The following is an 18,858-nucleotide window of genomic DNA, read 5'->3' as shown; positions in this document are numbered from 1 at the left end:
TATTCGTTTATTAGCAAAGGTCCTAATTTTATTGTCAATATATACTTAAACCTAAATTACACTGTAAATACTCGGTAGATAGACAATGTTATCAGCCATACCAACAAGTTAGTCAGTTGAATTTGAAAGTCACGCACGTAAGATACCTTAAAACATTTAAGTGACGGCGAAGACTTTCTTCTTGTGACCATGGGACACTGAGTAACTGAAGAACTCCTTTTGGGGACGAGTCTCCCGTCAGAGATACAAAACAAACATTCTGGAGTCAATGTAAAGCATATGCTAATCCAAAGGAAAAAAATCTTCTTATTTTCGCTTCAGCCAATCAGCTAAATGTGTACGGGACGTCCACCGACAGCGCCGTTGCTAAGGGGGAGTGGTGTATCACAACCGGAAGAGTTCAGTAAGCGTCCCTGGAAGCAGCCAACGTATTCGCTCTTGGGCTGGTCTTGATTGTTGCTAATAAACAGTCAGTAAAGTGTAGGCGTCTTGGCTGATGGTATTTTTTCTTCTGACAGAAAAATGTGGAATCTATCCCTTAATTCCCTAATGTTCCCTCCCAGACCAGTAGAGGAATAGAACTCGCGTTATCGTCTGGAGGAAAGGTTTGTCGATAACGATAGCCTTGGAATTCTTTAAATGTTAGCTTAGCAATCTAGCATACTTAGCTAGCTACTTAGCACTTAACCGTCTTTGCCTCAGTGATGCTCCAGTGAGGGCGTTCTAAGAGGTAAATAAGCCAGAGTTAAATGCCAGATAGGTAACCTTAACAAACCACTGCTGTAGCGTTATACCTGTGTTTGTACAGTTGTGTTTTGGAACCGCGCCGAATATGGTGTTGGCAAAGTTTACCATAGAAAGTTTTAAGTAATTGGCCCCTTTGTGAACCGTTTTGCTATCAAATGGCGTGCTTAGATTATATTTATTTACCTCTTCAGGGATCCTACATTTAAAGAAAGAAAGAAATCGCTGTCTTTATTTCTCGACATTACCCGCACCATCAGTACAGTGTGGTATTTATTTTCGTTATCTCCTTCGCAGTAACCATGACTACAGCTGCTCTCCAGATAGGAGACCAGCTGATCCTGGAAGAGGATTACGATGAGAACTATATCCCCTCTGAACAAGGTAGGCTAACAAGATTCGTTGTCAGCAGGAATAGTCTAGATGCTCGTTTGACTGTGGTTGGAGTTAGAAACTGTCTCCAGTCGAGAATGTCACTTCAGGACAGCCCGTTCCCTTAGTGGTCACTTTAGTAGAAACTACCTTGAAACTTCGCTCGCTGCCCAGTTTATGAGGTACTCTGACATGACAGATAGATCTACAATTACAGACTGCAGCCCATCTGTTGCCATGCATAGTTTGCCACCAGCTCTCTACAACGTATATCAATGGTCTGTTTCTGACCGCAGGACCACTGTTGACCAGATATTGTTTGGATGACAGACCGTTCTCAACACGGCAGTGACACTGACGTGGTGGTGTTATGGTAGTGGGTGTCACACTGGTATGAGGGTATAAAGCACAGCTGTGTTGCTGGGGTTTTTACACATGTCAGTGTCACTGCTGGGTTGAGAGTGGTCTGTCACCCAAAAACATCCGGCCAGCAGTGGTCCTGTGGTCAGAAACTGAACACCGATGAAAGACTAGGTGACTAACACACACCGTGCATGACAACAGATGGACCGTAGTCTCTCAGTGTACAGTAACGGCGTACCTACAGGACAGGTGTTTCTAAAGTGACCAGTGATTGTATATCGTTCTCAGCACGAAGTCAATCAGATGTGAGTGTACTGAATTAGATGTGTATGACACTGATGTGAGTGTACTGAATTAGATATGTATGACGCTAATGTGAGTGTACTGAATTAGATGTGTATGACACTGATGTGAGTGTACTGAATTGGATGTGTGTGACACTGTTTGGACTGGACATTGTCATGAGCCAGTCTTACACACATCCATATATTCCTATTATTGCTTCTTGTTAACATGTTTTACTTCATTTATCAAATGTTTTAAGGAAGCTTTTCTTACAATAAAGCTTCTCAGACCTGGCCGTGATGATTAAATTAGCAAAATGATAGATTGTGAAGAGGTGAAACCACAGAACTATCACTCAGACTGTATTCATTCATGGTGTCGATCAAACTGATGATCACTGTGTCAGAGCTTAATATATGTCACACCTTGATAAATGTCATATTTTGTAAATATAATGATTAAGTAAATGATGCATTCAAACACCCAAATTCTACAAGTTTATCAATGCGACTTCTAAAATTTCTGTCAGATTAGCTGCAGTACCCCATTACACAACTGGAACACTGACACTAAGGAGTGTCACGTCATCCCCTGTCTCTCTCTCTCTCTCTCTCTCTCTCTCTCTCTCTCTCTCTCTCTCTCTCACTCACTCTCTACCCCTCTCTCATCCTGTAGAAATCCATGAGTATGCCAGAGAGATTGGGATTGATCCCGATCGCGAGCCGGAGCTCCTTTGGTTGGCCAGGGAGGGTATGGTTGCCCCACTGCCTGCCGAGTGGAAGCCCTGGTAAGAGTTGTTCTTTGAACGACACACACACAAAATATACACATATACTATGTATGCACTCCATTGACATGGGGCAACAACATCGCCCTCTAGTGGGGATTGCTCAAATTTTTGAAGGTCCCTGTATACTATAAGACTAAGGTTATCTTGCTGACGACATGATTTTCTGTTTATTCTTGGTGCCCCACCTGACTTTGAGTTAAATGAGCCCCTCAGTCTCTGTGTGTTGTCTCTTTGACCCTTTTCGCTGCTCTCTCTCTCCCTTTCCTACACTCTTACGTGCTGAAGTTACCCCCTCCTCTCCCCCCTCCTCCCACAGCCAAGACGTGACGGGTGATATCTACTATTTCAACTTCTCGTCCGGGCAGTCCATATGGGAGCACCCCTGTGATGAACACTACCGCCGCCTAGTGGTCCAAGAGAGGGAGAGACACTCCAGGAGTACCCCTGCCGCTGCTGCAGGCAAAAAGGACAAAGAGAAGAAGAAGAAGAAAGACAAGAAAGAAAAGAAAGAAAAGAAGAAAGAGCAGGATGCCCTCAAAGCTCCTGGGGTGAGTTCAGAAATCTTTGTGTTTTCATAACTGCTAGAGAGGTTTTCATTATCTCTTTTAGTGGGACTGATAAATGTTCTATATTATACTTTTCCCTCGTAAGAGAGAAGCAGTTTAACAGTAGAGATTATTACAAAAGTAATCTTTTATTAAATACACATGTGATATGTGACTTTGAGCTTCTGTTGAATGTGTGTTGAGACAGAGCTGGATTTTTCAGAGTTAGGTAAAATGTGAGGTTAGAAGCTTAACAGAAAAGCTTAAATCTGAGCTCTTAAGATTTAATTAGGATGAACTTTTAATCAGTATCAGAGTCTTACACGTTGGTGTCTTGTTCGCTCCTCTCTCCTGCCAGTTAGGCTGCAGACTCAGAAAAACATAAAGATGAGAGAAAGGAAGGAGTACAGGGACTGTCCATCACCTCTCGGCCAAATCTTGCACCCCTGCGTGTGACACCAGTCCATTTCAGTCAGGCATCCAGCAGTTTAGCTTTTGTCAGGGAAGACCCAACCCAAGGGTGTTCACTCCACCCTTTTCCCCAAATGCTGCCCTCTACCTGCCTTGCCCCACCTCCTGTTCATGCTTCACTTGCTCCCATGTGTTCTGTTGGTTCTTCGGTTCTGGCTGATGTTCAAGAGATTCTGGGGCGAGCTGTTTGCACCACTGCTACATCAATGACTATGCCATCTAGTGAGCTGGCCCCCTGCCCTAGTGAGCTTAAGGAGAGAGAGAGCGCTCCCGTTGGGGCAAACCAGATAGACGCTTTGTCATGCAGTAATGTTGGGGATGTGATGGTGGAGTGTAAGCTGAACAGCACTGAGCTGGAGTCAGGACAGTTATTTAGAGGTAGCGAGCTTGGGATGGAGCAGCGAAAGGTGGAGGAAAATTACAGCCAGATAGAAAGTGAAAGTGGTCACGGATACATGGACAAGGAATGCGGAGAGACAGCCAAGGACAAAGATCCTTTAATCCTCAGACCTGTCGATCTTTCAGAGTGCCACCTATTACCCCCAAATGAGGTGGGGGACCAGAATGTTAGGGAAACATCATCTATGCACCCTATCGAGGAAGATATGGAATCTGACCCAATTAAAGTCTTACCAGATGATGCCACAGTTAAGTGTGGCGAGGCCAAGATGCCTCTGCATCTCTCCACCTGTCAGTCCACACATGTGGTCACTCTGGTATCAGAGGAGAGGGGAAAGGGGAGTGCAGCCTTGGTTGAGGAGAAGACCGAGTCGAAACGACTTTGCAGGGCTAGCTCAGCAGAACAGGTCAGGAGAACAGCCTCGGAGTGTACACCACACTGTAGATAAAGGGTTTCTTAAGTCCAGTCAGGTCGATCAGAGACCACAATGGTCAGTTAATATGGAAACCGGTGTGCCTGTGACAGACCCGGACTGGTTTCAGGGAACCCTGGCAGTCAGTGCTCATAGAGCTGAAGCAGTGCTCTAATTAAGGGATGAGAAATTGAGCTAAGTCTGTGGACAAGATAAGCTCTCAGATAAGACAGATAAATGGCCCATCAGTATTCTGTTATGAGCCTGATAAGCCTCAGAGGTCACCCACAATGGCATTGATAAATGGAGCGCATAAATCGGTCCTTCATGGTTTCATTGATTGTGGCTCTGATATGGGTTGGGTTATAATTTTCCATTTTACAGTGCCTAAAGGGACTACATTAAGATGTGTCGGTATTAACTACTCTCTCTCTCTCTCTCTAGCTCTCTCAGCCACTGAGTTCAGCCTTGGGGCCGTTGCAGGCTCCTTTGGGGTCACTGGCTCCGTTGCGTGGCTTTGCTGCAGATGCACCAATCCCAGCGCTGCGTGGCTCCCTTGGCAGCTCAGGAGGCTTGGATCCCCTGAAGACATCTTTAGGAGTAAGTGACGTGAACTGTCCATTCTTTAAGATAAAACTAATATATCATGATATTCAGGATTGAAATTGAAATGGATGTCGCGTGTGTGTGTGTGTGTGAGTTCTGCTTATCTAACCATGTTCATTTTGCAGCTGCTGTCTTGAGTTTCCATCAAGACTATTCTGCTTCACTCCATCATGCTTTCCTATATTACTACATAACTGGCTCTGATGCCCTGTCTTTGCCTGCGGCTTTTTGAAATATGAGTATAAGCTCTGCCTGGATAAAATGTGTTCTCTCTTTTTTCAGGGCCCTGGGTCCAGCATAGGATCAAGTCTTTTAGGAGGAAGAAATGAAGAACGCGTGTCTCTCTCATTGCCCGGCTTTGAAGATGAAGAGGATGACAAGGCTTCGGGCGATGAGGTATGTTCCATAGCCTAGTATATTCAACAAATGTTCCTTGTATGTTCTCTGAAAGGTTCGTCAAATGTTCATCATCACTGCTTCTCAAATATGATTTCGTGATGTATAACGGCAATAAAGATATGCTTGTTTAGATTGATATGGAGGGAGATACACAATATGTACGATGTGTTTTTAGAGCCCTCGGGGGACGACTCGACTGTTACACAACCTGCATTTAGACCTTGATGATCTGGGTAGAGGCCTGCAGTATGAGGTACAACATCTCCTTTTCACACTTGACCATTACATCTAAGAACTAGAACAAAGCCCCAGTAAACCGCAGAAAACTACCAGCTGCACAAAATGGCAATTCCCTGTTCAGCTCAATTTGGTTTTAATGCGTGTAGTGCTTTTGTACAACAGACATTGCCTCAAAGCAGGCTTTACCGGAAATAAAGCACAGTCAACCGTGGGATCAGATCATCACAGAGTGGCAACTGCAAATCACAGACAGCTTCTTCGGACATTGACTGTGTCACTGAATTTAGTCAAGGTGTAGTCTTTATTTCAAACTAAAGTGGGGTTGACTTCGGCACGGTCTAAAATGGTTTATGGAATGATATGTAGACTTTGGTGCAGTCCGAAATGGTTTAGTGAGTGGGTTTAAGACTTGGGCACAGTCTAAAGTGGTTGCGTGAGTGGGGTTTAGACTTTGGCACAGCCCTAAATGGTTAGGAGTGAGGGATTTGCTGAGCAGTCTGTGTGGTGTTTCTGTAGGAGAGTGAGGTCAGTGGCACTGCGCCACCTGAGGAGAGAACCGAACCTGAACTGCAGGATTTGGCTCTGTCAGGAGACCACAGCCCTGAACCGCCCTCTCAGGTACTCATCACGTCTTTCTCTGTCTCTCTCTCTCTCTCTCTCTCTCTTTAACTCGGTCTCCTTCTGTCTCTCTTTTCTCTTTCTCTGTTAGGCCAGCTTCTCGGTCAACCAACTCTTACTCTGATGATTCAAGAAAACCTGTGGCACCTTAGGTCCAATAGACCCTCCAATATTTCCATGTACAGCAGGGCTCCTCAAACCTGGTCCCAGAGGTCCCGAGTCCTGCTGGTTTTCGTATCACTCAACCAATGTAGCATCTGATGAGTTGAAGAGTATACTCATCTATTTCCTAAGTAAAGATTCAGCCTCTGATTATGAGGTTAAGGCAAAAACCAGCAGCACTCTTGACCTCCAGGACCAAATTTGAAAAACACTGGTGTGCAGTGTAGCTTCATACCATTCTGAATCTTACAAAAAAGTTCACATCACTGTTTTGCCGGTGGTTGACCGGTGTGAAGATGGTCTTGTGCAGCAGTGCGGAGTCAAATACGTATGAATAAACCTTTGCAGTGATGGTTTCGTTATGTAAAAATCATAGCTTGTGGCAGTTAATGTACATCTGCCTCTCTTTGTCTTGATCTCTTCCTGAGACCTTAATGGGTTTTTTTGTTAAGCTGTTATGTTGTTGGAACCTGTCCTAAGGACATGGTTGCCAGTGTGTTCTTCTGTTTGTTGTGTTATCCTCACATTGTAACTGTCACTGCTTTACAGTATGAGTATTCCTGTTTCTCTGTCTCACCCTCTTTCTTCTCAGAAAGCTCTTGTTTCTGTGTTTAATTCTGTATTATTGTTCTGTGTTTGTTGAGAATGTGGCTGTTCTGTTCTTGATGAGTTTTACCTACGGAACGTGTGAGTGTTTTGCATGTGACCTAAACCCCTTATGTCTCTGTCTGTCAACCTGTCATCCTCAAACTGTTCACTTTACCTGACCTGTCCACCTCCATAACTCCATTTCTCTCTGTCTTTGTTTTTGTATTGTTTTTCTTTTTTTTTGTTTCCTCCAAACCTTTGTTTGGGATTGTCTCTGTCTTTGCTTGAGGTCCCTCCCTCTTCTTTCCTCTCTTTGTCTCTCTCTTTCTGGTCACCATGCCTCCCTCCCCATTCCACCTTTCCAAGGATTCCCTGCGTGGGCGGCACCTTCATTCCTCTCCACCGGGCGGCAGTAGAGAGCTCAGCAGTGGTGATGTCTGCCCCCCTACTCTAGATGCCCAGCCTTGCACTGGCATGGACAAAACAGAGGACGAATTGAACGGAGAAGGAGAAAGTATCGCAGAGGAAGAGGAATATGAAGAAGATTTTCCAGAAGAAGACGGAAACGCCAGGGAAACGAGTGATGGAGAGGAGAAGGAGGACATTGATGAAGTGATAGAGCAATGTGAGGCAAGTTGTCAGGAAGCGGAAGAGGAAAACGAGAGAGCTAAGTGTAAATCAGTTGAAAGAGAAAGAGAGGCCAGTTCTAAAGAAGAGGAAAGTGAGGTAGTAGTTGTGGAATATGCAAAGTGTAAAGGAGCGAGCGCCAAAGCAGTCTCAGAGAATGAAGAAAGCAGTGGAGCTAGTGATCACACACAGGGCGAGGGAAAATTATTGAGAAGTGAGGACAATGCTGAGAAAGGTCTGGAGAATGAGGAAGATTGTAAATCACACAACGATGAGGTAGAGAGAGAACGTGTGGCAGACGAAGGAGAACAGCCCGGGAAAGACAAGGACGGTGACGAGGTTCTGGAGCAAAGTGTAGAAATCGCGGAAAGACTGAAGAAGATTGAAGAAGAAGAAGAAGAAGAGAGTGAAATTGTAGAGAGATGTATTTCAGAAGAGGTAAAAGAACGAAGTGAAGAAGACAGAGATGAGGATTTAGAGAGAAGTGTTCAGAGCTCAGGGGAACGATCAAAAGAGAAGGAAGATGAGAGTGAAGAAGTCGTGGAGATGTGCGTGGAAAATAAAGGGGGTAAATCGGAAGATGAGAGCGAAGCGGTTGAGAGATGCGTGAAAAGTTCTGAAGATGAAGCTGAAAGTAAGCACGAGGCAGATGACGGTGGCGTGGTGGAAGGTCGAGTTGAGATAAGCTCTGACACAGGCACGGTAGACGCTGAAGAACAGGCCGTGAGAAAGCAAACGAAAGACGAGATCGGGGATTCAGAGGGAAAAGAAGAGAGCGATGATGAGGAGGTTATAGAACGGTGCGTGAAAAGTTCTGATGAAAGGGAGGAAGAGAATGACGACGAGGAGAATAGACGTGTAAAAAACCCGGTTGAGGAGGACAGAACAGAGGATGGTGTTAATGAGGAAATCAAATGCGGTACAGCTCAACCCAGAGAAGAGGATAGTGATGACGAAGTGGAGGAGAGATGTGTGAAAAGCACGGAGGAAGAGGAGGAGAAGGAGCAGGAGAAAAACGAAGAAAAGGAAGATGAAAAGAGTGATGGAGCAGTGAGCAATTGTATTCAACACCAAAATGTGGAGAATGAAGAGATGAAAACAGAGGAAGTCCAAAAGCTTGCACAATCTACCTTTGAAAATGCCCAGAACAAGGGTGGCCAGAGGGATGCCAAAATGTCGGAGAGTGATGAAGAAGAGATCGAAAGATTTGGGAGCCCCAAACGGACACCGGTGAGCCTCGTCAAAGATATCACCCCTCAGACCTTAACTACAAGGAAGGGGCATTTGGGGAAGGTGCTGGTGCCCCAAAGGGACCGTCTCCCCAGCGAGGTAGGACTTCGCGATCTGAGGACGGCTTGTGTTACCCATTTCTGCACGCTTTTTTTTCCCCCCCCCGGTTCCCCTTTACCCCCTCCTGCAGTCTGTGCGTTTTAGAGACTCCAGGGGTCTGTTTCCGAACCCGTCTGAAAGCCTAATCCTGTATCCACTCCTACCATTCCGCCCGTCCTGCATCTAGTGCTTCTGCCTGGATTTTGTAATCTGGGGTCCTGGAAGCCAACATGCACCAGATGATCTAATCCATCTTTTACTCAGATTAATCAAAGGCTGAGTCTCCAATAAAAAAAATCTGTTTTTCTAAAAAAAAAAAAGGATGATGGTTACTTTTTTTTTCCCTTTTGTTTTTTAAATTTGCTGAGCATCTTTAAGAGTTGACCTCCAGGACTTCCAAGGATTTATTTGCTGTGGTCTCTGTCTATTTTGAGTGATGCTCTTTTGGATTTCAAAATGCCTTCACAGGAACTAAGGCCCTTAGGATCTGAATTCCCACTGATATACAAAATCTCGGGTTGTCCCGAGTGTTCCCAGCCTCTCCTCTTAAGCCATGCTTCAGTGTGTGTGTGTGTGTGTGTGTATCTGTGTTTGTGTCACGTGTTTGCGCAGCTTTGTAGCAGTCGTGTGAAAAGCTAGCGTCTCTGTGCGTAAACACTGCAGCGGGGGCCATAGCATGCAGGCAGGTAGAGATTCTCATTGCTTCTGTGGAGACAGCTTAATGACTGGACTTGTTTTGAGTTGGCTTGGGTGTGTTGTTGTTTTTGGTGTCTGAAACCATATCTACCGTTGTAGGAGTCAGAGGCCAGGGAGCATACAGAGAGAGCATCTTCAACCACGGAAGATCTTAAGGTAAAATATTACTTAACTAGCTACCATGTACATTAGTCTAAGATAAAGGATAAAACAAAAACAAGAAACAAGATTGGTTGTCATTTTTGTATAAAGCAAAATGAAGTGAAATGCCACGTTTAAGGTGTAATATAAATTGTGTGGGTAGTTTAAATGGTAAATGTCTTTATTAAAACGTCTGAGGTAAATAAAGAAATCTTTTTGAAATGTGTTGGTGCAGAAATTTAGAGTTGACTCTTTTGTTTTCTTTTGTTTTGAAAGAAAACATTATTTGGAATTACCCTTTGGTGCCCTCTCTTTAGCACCTGCTTCCCCAAAATACTGTGAATGTAAAATTGAGTCTGATATTACTCTAGAGAATTTTTTTATCCTTAGTTTGACAGATTTAACAAAGAGAACACATTAGTATTTGTGTTCAGAGCCCATATCCCTGACCTGACAACACAGAGCCCGTAACTCCAGCACATTCCTGAGCTGACATTACAGCCAATTACTCTAGTATTATGATGTACCAGCAGATTGAGTGCTCACATTCTGTAAGTCCATCATCATGATGTCAGAGGAGAATGTGTGGTCACAGCCCATGAGTCAGACTTTGTGATGTAACAGTAGAATGTATTAGCAGAACCCACAAGTCTAACACTGTGATATAACAGGCAAAGGTATGTTCACAGCCCATGAATCTAACATTATGATTCAACAGTACATTGTGGGGGCAAACCCATGAGTCAGACTTTGTGATGTAACAGTAGAATGTATCAGCAGAACCCACAAGTCTAACAATATGATGTAACAGTCGAGGGTATGTTCACAGCCCATAAGTCTAACATTATGATTTAACAGTAGTTTGTGTCGTCACAGCCCATAAGTCTAACATGATGATGTAACAGTAGATTGTATGTTCACAGCCCATGAGTCTAACATGATGATGTAACAGTAGATTGTATGTTCACAGCCCATGAGTCTAACATGATGATGTAACAGTAGTTTGTGTCGTCACAGCCCATAAGTCTAACATGATGATGTAACAGTAGATTGTATGTTCACAGCCCATGAGTCTAACATGATGATGTAACAGTAGATTGTATGTTCACAGCCCATAAGTCTAACATGATGATGTAACAGTAGATTGTGTGGTCACAGCCCATGAGTCTAACATGTAACAGTAGATTGTGTGGTCACAGCCCATGAGTCTAACATGATGATGTAACAGTAGATTGTATGTTCACAGCCCATGAGTCTAACATGATGATGTAACAGTAGATTGTATGTTCACAGCCCATGAGTCTAACATGATGATGTAACAGTAGTTTGTGTGGTCACAGCCCATAAGTCTAACATGATGATGTAACAGTAGATTGTATGTTCACAGCCCATGAGTCTAACATGATGATGTAACAGTAGATTGTATGTTCACAGCCCATAAGTCTAACATGATGATGTAACAGTAGATTGTGTGGTCACAGCCCATGAGTCTAACATGTAACAGTAGATTGTGTGGTCACAGCCCAGGAGTCTAACATGATGATGTAATAGTTGAATGTGTGCTCACAGCCCATGAGTCTAACATTAGGTCAAGGCCTGTTAACACAACTCTCCCTCTATGAATGTAGGCTGGTTTCCGCTCCAGGTTGTCAGAGAACATTCTTGACCTTAAGGACCTTACCACGGCTGAACATTCCCCCTTGCTGGTAGGAGCTTGCTTCATTCAGCAAAACTTTTTCCCTGAACATCATAGCATTTACCATACATTAACCATACATTTACCATTTACCATGTACTTCATTTGTCATAATGATTTCTGCAGTAACTGTTGCATGTAATTGACTGTGGTCTTTCTAAATGAGGACTACTCTTTTTCTTTCCGTAGGAGAGGAAGAGGAGCGAGGAGAAGGAGAAAGTCCTTGAGGATGAAGAGAAGGAAAGAACGAAAAGAGCAGACGCTGCAGAGAGGTAGAGCTTAACATCAGATGAACGGAGAAAAAAAACCCCATATTTTTACGAGTTTTAAAAATGGTTATTTCAGTACTTCATGAACTAGAAATCCATTACATGGTTTTATGTAAGACTGAGGAAAGCCCTGTTTGGATGGTGTAGGTTTTCAGGACAAATGTCAAGAGTAATTGGTACCAAAGGATGTCTGTAATGTTTATGACCACTTCACACGAGATGAAAGATCTCAGAGATGGGAGAGTCTACTCCATTAACGCATTGTCATCACACCAGAGAAGGTTCCATGCCTCATACACCATATGCTCTCTCCCCATCGGGAACAATGAACAAAAGACACAGGTGCTCCAAAAAAAAAAAAAAAAAAGATATCTATAAACGCAAGTTGGCCTTGAGAAGAATGTTAGGGTACATGTCCGGAATATGTCAGTAGGCTATAGCAAGGCTACCTGTGACTGGTCCTTTAAAGTATTCAATGGGTTTCATTTTCTGGCATGTTCTGATTGCACACACTCTTGAGGTAGGCCAGTCGTTATCTACTGGACGTGGGCCACAGAGAACATAAAGGCAGTGGCTTCCTTTAGTGCCTCCGTGAGACATCACAGGGAGAGCTCCTAACCTGGGGTTATGTAGTAGCTGAAAAACGTAACGTAATCTTTACAGTAAAAGTCAGTAAAAGTTATTGATGTGACAGATTCAGACAGGTCCAAAGTCAGGTCCAAACTTTGAGAATGTTTACGTTGCCCCATCTCCCCCTGTAAAACATATCCTGTCTCAACAGGGCCACAGACACATTGACATCGTTAGAGCTCCAATGTAAAGTAGAGTAAAACGATGGAAAAGAGATTGTGAGAGCATAGTTGCAGCTATGGAACCCTGGTAAATGTAGTGTTTGGCTCAGCAATGTGATGGTTACTTCCTTGTAGAATTCTGGAAGGTTCCACTGTCTTTTACCTGCTCTTAAAGCTTCTTCTGAGATGTGACACAATGTGTCTCTCCTCCATAACGTTGTTCCAGACGCCTTCGGGCTGCAGGGAAGGAGGATCCTACCTCAGTTGGGGAGAGAGCTCAGACCCAGCATGGACTGTATTGTGAGACTTCCTCGTCAATCTCATCTTCCTCACTCTCTAAGCCTGGTGGAGGCCTGCCGCTGGAGGTGGGAGGAAGCAGCCTGGCCTACCTGGGCCCCAGACCTGAGACCTCTAGAGGAAGACTGGTCCGCAGCTCTCATGCTCCTCTCAAAGATGAGGAGGACAAAGAGGAGGAGGAGAGGAGGAAAGAGGAGAAGAGAAAGGTCAAAGAGGTGGAGGAGAGGAGAGAACAGAAAGCTAGAGAAGAAGAGGAGAGGAGAAGAGAGCGAGAAGAGCAGGAAGAAGAAGAGAGGAGAAAAAGGAGGGCAGAGGAGGAGAGACGAGAGAAGGAGGAGGAGGAGAGGAGAAGACTGAGGGAGGCAGAGGAAAAAAGAAGAATGGAGGAGAAGGAGAAGGAGAGAGAGGAAGAAGCTAAGAAAAGAGAAGAAGAGCGAGAGAGGCAGTTACTTGAAGACAAAGAACAAGAGAGACAGAGAAAACTGCGCCTCCTCAGAGAGGAGGAGAACACAAAGGAAGAACAGAGGAAGAAGAGGAGAGAAGAAGAAAGAGAGAGGGAAGAGGAGGAGATTGAAAAACAGATTGAGAAGGAGAGGAATCAAGCTCTTCAAGAGAGACAGAGGAGACTGCGTCTCCTCAGAGAGGAGCTAAAGAGAGAGGAGCAGGAGGAGGAGCGGAGGATGAGAGAGGAGAAGGAGGAGAAGATCAGGTATGGAGAGAGACCAGTGTGTCTGTAGCCACAGTGTATGAATTACACATAAGACTGTGTGTATCTTTCTATAAACTACACTAAACAAATAAACTACACTAAACAAATAAACTACACTAAACTCACAGCAGTCATGTTATATCAACTACAGAGACTGTACGGTATGTGCGTGTGTGTGACATAGGGAGTTGAAGCAGCGCCTGCAGAGAGAGAGGAGAGAAGAGGAGGACAGGCTGACTGAGGAGACCCATAGGAGACTGCAGGAGCTGAGGGAGAGAGCACTGAGAGAGAGGGAGAGCCAGCAACGTGCTATCAGGTTCCTGCTACCTGCACACACACACACTCACACGCACACACATGCAAGCACACACACACACATATGCACGCACTCACTCACACACGTGCAGAAAAGCCTCAGCTCTGTAAGCTTCCATCTGCACATAGACAAACGCCAACACATACCGAGGTCAGCCCACATGTACACGCACACACACAAACAAATGTATTTCTAGTGTTGGAGTGTACTATAAACTAAAGAAAGTACCTCTTTTGACATTGGTTGTGTGTGTGTGTATGTGTGTGTGCGCGCGCGTCTGTGTCTGTGTGTGTGTCTGTGTGTGTGCATGCGTGTCTGTGTGCATATGTGTTTACATGGGTGTATATGGGTGTATGTATATGTGTGTGTGTGTGTACGTATGGATGTATGTACATGGTTGTTTGTATGGGTGTATGTACATGGGTGTATGTATGGGTGTATGTATGGGTGTATGTATATGTGTGTGTGTGTGTGTGTGTGTGTACGCGTGTGTGTATTCTGTGAGCACAGAGAAGAGGGAGAGGTCAGGTTGAGAGCACTGCGCTCTGAGTTGGAGGCGGAGCGTGCTGCAGAGCGTGAGCGAATGGAGGCTCAGTGGAGGCGGGAGCTGGAGAGACTGAGGGCAGAATCAGAGGAGGAGCTTAGGGCAGAGAGGAGACGGCTTCAGGAGAGGAAGGAGGAGCAACTATCTTCATTGAAGCAGGAGGTTAGAGGACTGTGTTGTTGTTTTTGTGTGTGTGTGTGTGTGTGCATGTGTCTGTGTGCGTGCATGCGTGTCTGTGTGCGTGTATGTATGTGTGTGTGTGTGTGTGTGTGTGTGTAAGTGTGTGTAATGACTGCTTGGTTTGTCTTTCAGGCAAAAGTCAGTGAAAGACAGAGGGACTTGAGAAGTCCTCGTTCAGAACAACAGCTAATGGAGTACCAGAGAGAGGTAACAACCACACTCCACGTTCACATTCACAGAACACACACACACACACACACACACACAGAGCCCCACTCGCGTTTATACGACACACACGCGCACACACACACACAGAGCCCCACTCGCGTTTATACGACACACACACACACAGAGCACCACTCACATTCACATAACACACACACACACACAGAGCCCCTCTCGCGTTTATACGACACACACACACAGAGCACCACTCACATTCACATAACACACACACACACACATACACAGAGCCCCACTCGCATTTATACCACACACACACACACACACAAAGAGCCCCACTCGCGTTTATACGACACACACACACACAGAGCACCACTCACATCTACATAACACACACACACACACACACACAGAGCCCCTCTCGCGTTTATACGACACACACACACACAGAGCACCACTCACATTCACATAACACACACACACACACACATACACAGAGCCCCACTCGCATTTATATGACACACACACACAGAGCCCCACTCGCGTTTATACGGCACACACACACACACACACACACACACACAGAGCCCCACTCGCGTTTATAAGACACACACACACACAGAGCACCACTCACATTCACATAACACACACGCAGACACATAACACACTATGCAGCAACACAAAGCGCATATATTTATATAACTCATGTTGTTGTGCCTGTGTCTGTGCCTGTGTGCGTGTAATGTCTGTACATGTGTAATGGGTTTGTTTGTGTGTGTGTGTGTGTGTGTGTGTAATATGTGTGTGTGTGTGTGCATGTGTGTGTGTAATTTGTGTGTGTGTGTGTGTGTGTGTTTGTGTGTATGTGTGTGTATGTGTAATGCATGTCTGTGTTTAATGTGTGTGTGTGTGTGTAATGTGTATATGTATATGTGTATGTGTAATATGTGTAATATGTGTAATGTGTGTGTGTGTGTGTGTGTGTGTGTGTGTGTGTAATACGTGTGTGTGTGTATGTGTGTGTGTAATTTGTGTGTGTGTGTGTGTTTGTGTGTATGTGTGTGTATGTGTAATGCATGTCTGTGTTTAATGTGTGTGTGTGTGTGTAATGTGTATATGTATATGTGTGTGTGTGTGTGTGTGTGTGTGGACAGTTGACTGACCTTCTACAGGAGGTGAGGGAGGATGTGCAGCGGGAGCACAGGAGGAAACTGGAGCAGCTTAAAGAAGACCACCGTCAAGAATTACACACACTCCGAGAGAAACACCTGGAGGAGGTAACACACACTCTCTACTGTGCCCCCCCCCCGCCCCCCATCGCTCTCTCTCTCTATCACACACACTCACACACATCACATATACGTTCACACATATACACAGTCACATAAACAGGTATCACACACACATACACCAGTTGCTGAGACCAACCCAGACCTCAGGTTTTATGAGGTTTACAGAAGGCAGTGCACTCCATGTAACTGTCCAGTGATGCTCTAATCATTTGCCCCTGTTTTGGCGCATCTGATTCTAATTTCAAGAGTTTAGTTACTGTTTTTGCACAGTTGTTGAATTGAGGATTAAATATCTTTTTGTTAAATGTTAACAAAATGTTAAAAAGTGTATTTGTGTGTGTGTATGTGTATGTGTATGTGTACGTGTGTGTGTGTGTGTGTGTGTGTGTGTGTGTGTGTGTAGGAGAGCAGACAGAGAGAACAGTTGCTGAGATCCTTACAGGAGGAGAGAGACAGACTCTTAGCTTCTCACTCTGCTCAGCTGGAGCAGCTCCGTTCTCAACTCGACATCCAGCTACAGAGCATCCGCAACACACACTCACAGAAGGTTAGTCTAACACACACACACACACACACACACAAACACACACTCACAGAAGGTTAGTCTAACACACACACACACACAAACACACACACACACACACAAACACACACACACACACGCATTACACACACACACACGCACGCACACACAAACACACACTCACAGAAGATAAGTCTAACGCACACACCCACACACACAAACACACACTCACAGAAGGTAAGTATAACGTACACACACACACACACACACAAACAAACACACACACAAACACACACACACACAAACACACACTCGCAGAAGGTAAGTCTAACACACACACAAACACATTACACACACACACACGCACACACACACACACAAACACACACTCACAGAAGGTAAGTCTAACACACAAACGCACACACACACACACACACACACATTACACACACACTCACAGAAGGTTAGTCTAACACACACATGCACGCACGCACACCCACACACAAACACACACGGTTAGTCTGACTCTCACACGTGTGTGTGTGTGTGTGTGTGTGTGTGTAGGAGGTGGAGCTACAGGAGAAGGCGGAGCAGATACAGATGAAAGCTAAAGAACTGAAAACTCAGGAAACTCTGTTACAAACTCAGGTACTAAACCACTCTATCATTACACACAGCATGTGTGTATGTGTGTGTGTGCGTGTGTGTGTGTGTGTGTGTGTGTGTGTGTGTATGTTTGGTTTCACACATATCTGTGTTTGCTTTCAGGCAGCAGAACTGAGGAAGAGGAGAGAGCAGCTGATGGATGAGGAAGATGAAGTACAGAGAGGAATGGAGGTGTGTGTGTGTGTGTGTGTGTGTGGAAGTCAGAGAGAGGAAAAAACTTTTTATTGTCCCCTGTCGTTTGCAAATTCTTTTCAAAATGTGCATGACAACTAGAATTTTGATCTGGTGGATTTGACTGTGTCTGTGTGTGTGTGTGTGTGTGTGTGTGTGTGTGTCTGTCTGTGTCTGTGTGTCTGTCTGTGTGTGTGTCCAGGCTCTTCCTCGTGTTCTGAGAGAGAGAGATGGACTGCGTGCAGAGCTGGAAAGGATGAGAGAAGAAAGAGACAGACTGAAGGAGGAGGTGGAGAGACTGAGAGAGGAGAACGGGAGGATAAGGAAGGAGAGAGAAAAGCTGGAAAGCAAAATTACGTCGCTGCAGGAGCGATATGATAAACTGAGTCTTCAGATGAGGTACGGCACCGGGGGGGCCGGGGGGGGTCCCTCTTTGCTTTGCACCACACAGCATTTTCACGCTTTGTCCCGCATCCCGCATGTTGAGATAACGTCCTGCATTCTCATTGGTCATGTGGTTTTTAATTGTCAGAAATGAAAACACATGGATGCGTTCTTTTACCCGCCCGGCTATTTAATAACGCTATGTCAAAAGCAACAACCTGCCTTATACGAATCCAACATAGCCCAGCATTTCTAAAAGCCTGGCTTTCGTCCAATGGCTGAGAAGAGAGCAGTGAAGGCGGTCATCGAGAGGCTGTGACGGCCGTCAATCAAACTGTGCAGACGTGGGTCCGGTGAACTCCTCTGCTACGTCACAAAAACCAAACTTAGACAAACTTTGTAGATATGAAGGTAAAAGCTTCCAGGCAACATCATGACCACAAAGAGAGGAAACTGTCCTTTTAGTGAAGAATGGGCCGTGACATATTCCTGCATGTCCTTACTGAACTTTTTCCCGTTAAGGAATAATAACATTATATTAGCCCACTCAGCTCCACATCTAATGCTTCTGAGCGTTAGCATATGATTACTCTTACCTTACGAATGACTTAGGTTCACTGACAGCTTAAGAATCAGCCGCAGGTTAATGGGCCAGTGGTTATGTAAAAGCCCTAGTAATGTTATGACTGTATGGTGAATGTCGATTCCATATGCACATTTATTATTTCACGTTGTGCAGGTTGCTTTCATTTTCTTTTATTCTGTATGGTTGTGTACGAGGGAGGGGATGTTGATGGGATAACTGGTGTACTGTGGAATGGACCAGAGGTCAAAGTACAGCTGTTTATGAGCTGAGAGGCAGAGTAAAAATGTCTCTTCTTCAGTTCGATAGATAGTATATAGATATATTATAGGTATATTATAAATGTTAGGTTATCTCTCAGCGTTGGTAACATGTCCCACATTGTCCCACACAAACCTACTACATGTCCCACATCTGGTCTGTTTGCATCTGGTCACCCTGTACGGTACACTTACACACACACACA

The 18,858-nt window shown here is 44.8% G+C and overlaps 1 protein-coding gene across 1 annotated transcript in view; it reads left to right on the top strand.

Moving 5' to 3' along the window:
• Window positions 1-561: 561 nt before the first annotated feature.
• The window catches only part of cep164 (centrosomal protein 164), a 22,144-nt gene continuing 3,847 nt past the window's right edge, over window positions 562-18,858 (top strand). The window contains exons 1-22 of the mRNA XM_030776777.1: window positions 562-605; window positions 1,042-1,128; window positions 2,440-2,551; window positions 2,871-3,102; window positions 4,836-4,982; window positions 5,271-5,384; window positions 5,563-5,640; window positions 6,144-6,245; window positions 7,362-8,951; window positions 11,417-11,494; window positions 12,535-12,569; window positions 12,771-12,969; window positions 13,237-13,286; window positions 13,368-13,550; window positions 13,735-13,866; window positions 14,377-14,583; window positions 14,734-14,797; window positions 15,928-16,050; window positions 16,469-16,612; window positions 17,153-17,236; window positions 17,357-17,425; window positions 17,628-17,824. Of these exons, the coding sequence (XP_030632637.1) occupies window positions 1,047-1,128; window positions 2,440-2,551; window positions 2,871-3,102; window positions 4,836-4,982; window positions 5,271-5,384; window positions 5,563-5,640; window positions 6,144-6,245; window positions 7,362-8,951; window positions 11,417-11,494; window positions 12,535-12,569; window positions 12,771-12,969; window positions 13,237-13,286; window positions 13,368-13,550; window positions 13,735-13,866; window positions 14,377-14,583; window positions 14,734-14,797; window positions 15,928-16,050; window positions 16,469-16,612; window positions 17,153-17,236; window positions 17,357-17,425; window positions 17,628-17,824 (4,022 nt within the window). The 5' untranslated portion in view covers window positions 562-605; window positions 1,042-1,046. The remainder of the gene's footprint in view (window positions 606-1,041; window positions 1,129-2,439; window positions 2,552-2,870; window positions 3,103-4,835; window positions 4,983-5,270; window positions 5,385-5,562; window positions 5,641-6,143; window positions 6,246-7,361; window positions 8,952-11,416; window positions 11,495-12,534; window positions 12,570-12,770; window positions 12,970-13,236; window positions 13,287-13,367; window positions 13,551-13,734; window positions 13,867-14,376; window positions 14,584-14,733; window positions 14,798-15,927; window positions 16,051-16,468; window positions 16,613-17,152; window positions 17,237-17,356; window positions 17,426-17,627; window positions 17,825-18,858) is intronic.

This window comes from Chanos chanos, chromosome 6 (genome assembly GCF_902362185.1).
Source record: "Chanos chanos chromosome 6, fChaCha1.1, whole genome shotgun sequence".
Lineage (NCBI taxonomy): Eukaryota > Metazoa > Chordata > Actinopteri > Gonorynchiformes > Chanidae > Chanos > Chanos chanos.
The sequence above is the reverse complement of the archived record's forward strand: the minus strand, read 5'-3'. Positions and strand labels throughout refer to the sequence as shown.